The sequence below is a fragment of the Galeopterus variegatus genome, unplaced genomic scaffold (assembly GCF_000696425.1).
Source record: "Galeopterus variegatus unplaced genomic scaffold, G_variegatus-3.0.2 Scaffold5509, whole genome shotgun sequence".
Lineage (NCBI taxonomy): Eukaryota > Metazoa > Chordata > Mammalia > Dermoptera > Cynocephalidae > Galeopterus > Galeopterus variegatus.
In genome coordinates, this window is record NW_007731620.1 from 137,518 (window position 1) to 140,728 (window position 3,211).

A 3,211-nucleotide genomic window follows, 5' to 3' on the forward strand; every position below is an offset into this window, starting at 1 on the left:
CTGCGTGCGTGCCTGCGTGCGTGTGTCCGCCTGCGTGCGTGCTTGTGTCTGTGCGTGCCTGCCTGCCTGCGTGCCTCCGTGCGTGCTTATGTGTCTGTGCGTGCCTGCCTGCCTGCGTGCCTCCATGTGTGCTTATGTGTCTGTGTGCGCCTGCGTGCGTGCCTGCGTGCGTGTCCGCCTGCGTGCGTGTGTCCGCCTGCGTGCGTGCTTATGTGTCTGTGCGTGCCTGCCTGCCTGCGTGCCTCCGTGCGTGCTTATGTGTCTGTGTGCGCCTGCCTGCGTGCCTGCGTACGCGTGTGCCTGCTTCTGCGCACGCGCTCCCTCGCTCCTTCGCTCCCATCTCCGGGGAGGTCCCCGAGTCCTCTGTCCGGCGTCTGTGCGGCTCAGCGTCTCGGATGAGCAGCGACACGTCGCCCACAGCCTGCCTCGCTCGCCCCTGGGGACAGAGACGTCCGACCTGGGCACGTCCCGTGTCGGGCACCCGCAAGCCCCGGGGTAGTGGCCCCGTCGGCCCCGTCCCACCTTCCCCCGAGTGACCCTCCTGCGGTGCTCAGTGCGGGGACGAGGGGCTGAACCCGGGCTGGTGTTGGGGACTTGGGCCGCGGTTCCCTTGGGCGGCCGCCCCGCATCTGTGCCTCTGCCCCGGAGTGTCCGCAGCAGCTCGGCCAGGGGACTGCCCGAGGTGACGCGCCGATTTCCGCAGGAGCAGGGCCCCGAGGTCACTCGTGTACCCGCGGCCCGCACAGGGGCTCCGAGGACGCTGCTGGCCCAGCTGTGGCCGCAGAGTTTGAAGCCCGCAGGGCAGGCGGGAGGTGCAGGAGGCCTCGGTGTCGCAGCTGGAGGGCCCCTGGAGGCGGAGTCTTCCCTCCTCGGGGACGTCAGTGTTCGCGCTCGGTCCTTCATCTGATTGGATGAGGCCCACCCGGTTATGGCGGATAGGCCGCTTTATTCAGGGTTTATCGATTTAAATGTCAGTCTCATCCAAAAATGCCCTCGCAAAAACGCCCACAGTAACATTTGACCAAATACGTGGGCGCTGTGGCGGCACATAACGTCCCCAGCACGTAACGTCACCCAGCACAGCTTGGTTGGAAATCTGGCGTTTAAAGTTAACCGAGCCCGTCAGCCACGGCCGTCCAAACACGCTCTTATTTGAGGGTCGCTCCACCCGCCTCCGTGGGCGGACCCGGCAGCGCAGGTGACCAGCGCCTCCCTTCCTGTGTGTGGAAATGATCCAGGGACATTTGACGTGGGTGGGTGGCGAGAGGCACCTGCACGGGAGAGACCAAGGGCAGCCGCGCTCACCGTGACGGCAGAGCTGTCCCCTGTCTCCCATCTGCTGCTGACCTCTGGGCCTCAGTTTCCCAGCAGTCTTGTCAAACTAGCTTCCTGTGTGAAGTAACAAAAATGATTCCAGTTGTTAATAAAAGTAGTCGCTAATCAGGCAGGTAACTTGCTGCAGCCTTTCCTGGTCCCCAAGGGCCCAGTCCCAGTTCCTGTGCCCTTGGCCACTGCAGGCCAGTCTCTAGGGTCTCCGGGGAGCATGGCGGGCCCGGGAGCGCCGGGGGGCCCCGACAGGGTCCAGGGCTCATCTGAGAGCGGGGGTTCTGACTTGCTGTCTTCTTTCAGCAGCGGCGAGTCCTTTACACATGCTGGCCACCCATGCATCGGCCTCAGCGTCCCTGCCCACAAAGCGTCAGAACGGTGACCAGTCAGAGCAGCCAGAGCTGAAGCGGGTCAAGACAGAAGATGGTGAAAGCATCGTCATCGCCCTGAGTGTGGACACTCCTCCAGCAGCAGGGAGGGAAAAGGGCGTCCAGAACTAGCGATGGGCAGAGCTTTCCTCACTTAAAAACATCAACTTTGTGGTGCCAAAAGGAGACATTGCCTCTCACCGATCCTCAGAGTGCGTCCTCTCTTCGGTGGGTAAAGGGCCCTGCGGTTGGACTTCATCTCTCAGCACTGAAAACACAAAACCCAGGTGGCCTTAAAACTCCTTAATTTAAAGACAAAAGTCACACTTGAACAAAAACCACACACAACAAAACCTGGTTCCAGAGATAGCATCTCCCCTGCCGGGCACTCGCCGGCTGCCGCCTTTAGGCTGAGCTTTTTAACTGCGAGCAGAAATTCGTGGTCCTTCCTCGAGGACTGAGCATCTCCATCCGAGGATAGCGTGGCCAGCACCTGGTGCAAGCGGAGCTCCCGGGACTGGGCCTCCTGGAGGGGACAGGGCAGGAGCCGCCCTGGCTTCCCCACAGGACCCGCTGGCTGGCAGTGGGAGGCAAGACAGTATTTCGTTGTGTACACGTGGATTTAGAATATTTTGAGGTGTACTTTCTTTACAGAATGATGGGGTCTTTGGCATTTCACATCACTCCATTTCTACTCTGGAAATTTTGGAATCACACAGGATCTTTCATGTGGATTTCATTTGGGGAGAAGAAACAACCTAGTTTTGTTCGTTTTTGTTGTTTGTTTTCAGCCTACGGAATGATTTGCTTTTGTCTGTCCTGTTAAAGTTTAGGTGGAGCTACTTTATGATATCTGCACATTTTCCGTAGAGCAGTTGCCTGATAAATTTAATCCACCTCCATTTCAGTGTGTAGGGTGGACGGTGGACACCGCGGCTGCATGTACCGTGAGAATCCGGGGACGAGCCGGGGACGAGCAGGGGACGGGAGAGAACTGCTGGGGCTCATCCGACTGCACTTACCTGTTCTCTTTCTTGCTATTTTTTGTTGTTTGTTTCCTTGTGTTGACTTTGTCCCTGGCATAATTTCCACTCTAAGTAAAACAAGTCTCCTAAATATTGTGTATGTTTAAAACAACAGAGCTATTACTACATTTGGGAAAAAAGATTCAATCTTTTATCACACATCCTTTCAAACAAAGATCTCTCCGTGGTATGTTTGACATTACAGGTGTCATCACCGGCTCTCAGCGCTGTCCGACCACTGTCCGCACAGTGATGCTGAGGTTGCCTGGTCCTGGCAGGAGCAGCTGCGGGGAGCGTTAGCTGCATGTTAGCACGAGGCTCTTGGAAGCAGCGCCCTGCGGTTAAGCACTGGAAACATCTAGGTCGTTTTCTGATTTGCAATAGGAAATTCCTCTGACTTCCAGAACTGAATCCAACACTAAGGCTGGTTTCTCTTCTACAGAAAAGTGAAAGGGGGGGGGGGGACAGAGGGGACAGTAGACGGGGGAGACC

General features: G+C 57.6%; 1 protein-coding gene across 1 annotated transcript in view; it reads left to right on the forward strand.

Moving 5' to 3' along the window:
- Nucleotides 1-2,812, forward strand: part of FOXK2 (forkhead box K2) — a 35,222-nt gene extending 32,410 nt beyond the window's left edge. Inside the window, 1 exon segment of the mRNA XM_008589556.1 lies at nt 1,630-2,812. Within this exon segment, the coding sequence (XP_008587778.1) occupies nt 1,630-1,826 (197 nt within the window). The 3' untranslated portion in view covers nt 1,827-2,812.
- The last annotated feature ends 399 nt before the right edge of the window (nt 2,813-3,211 follow it).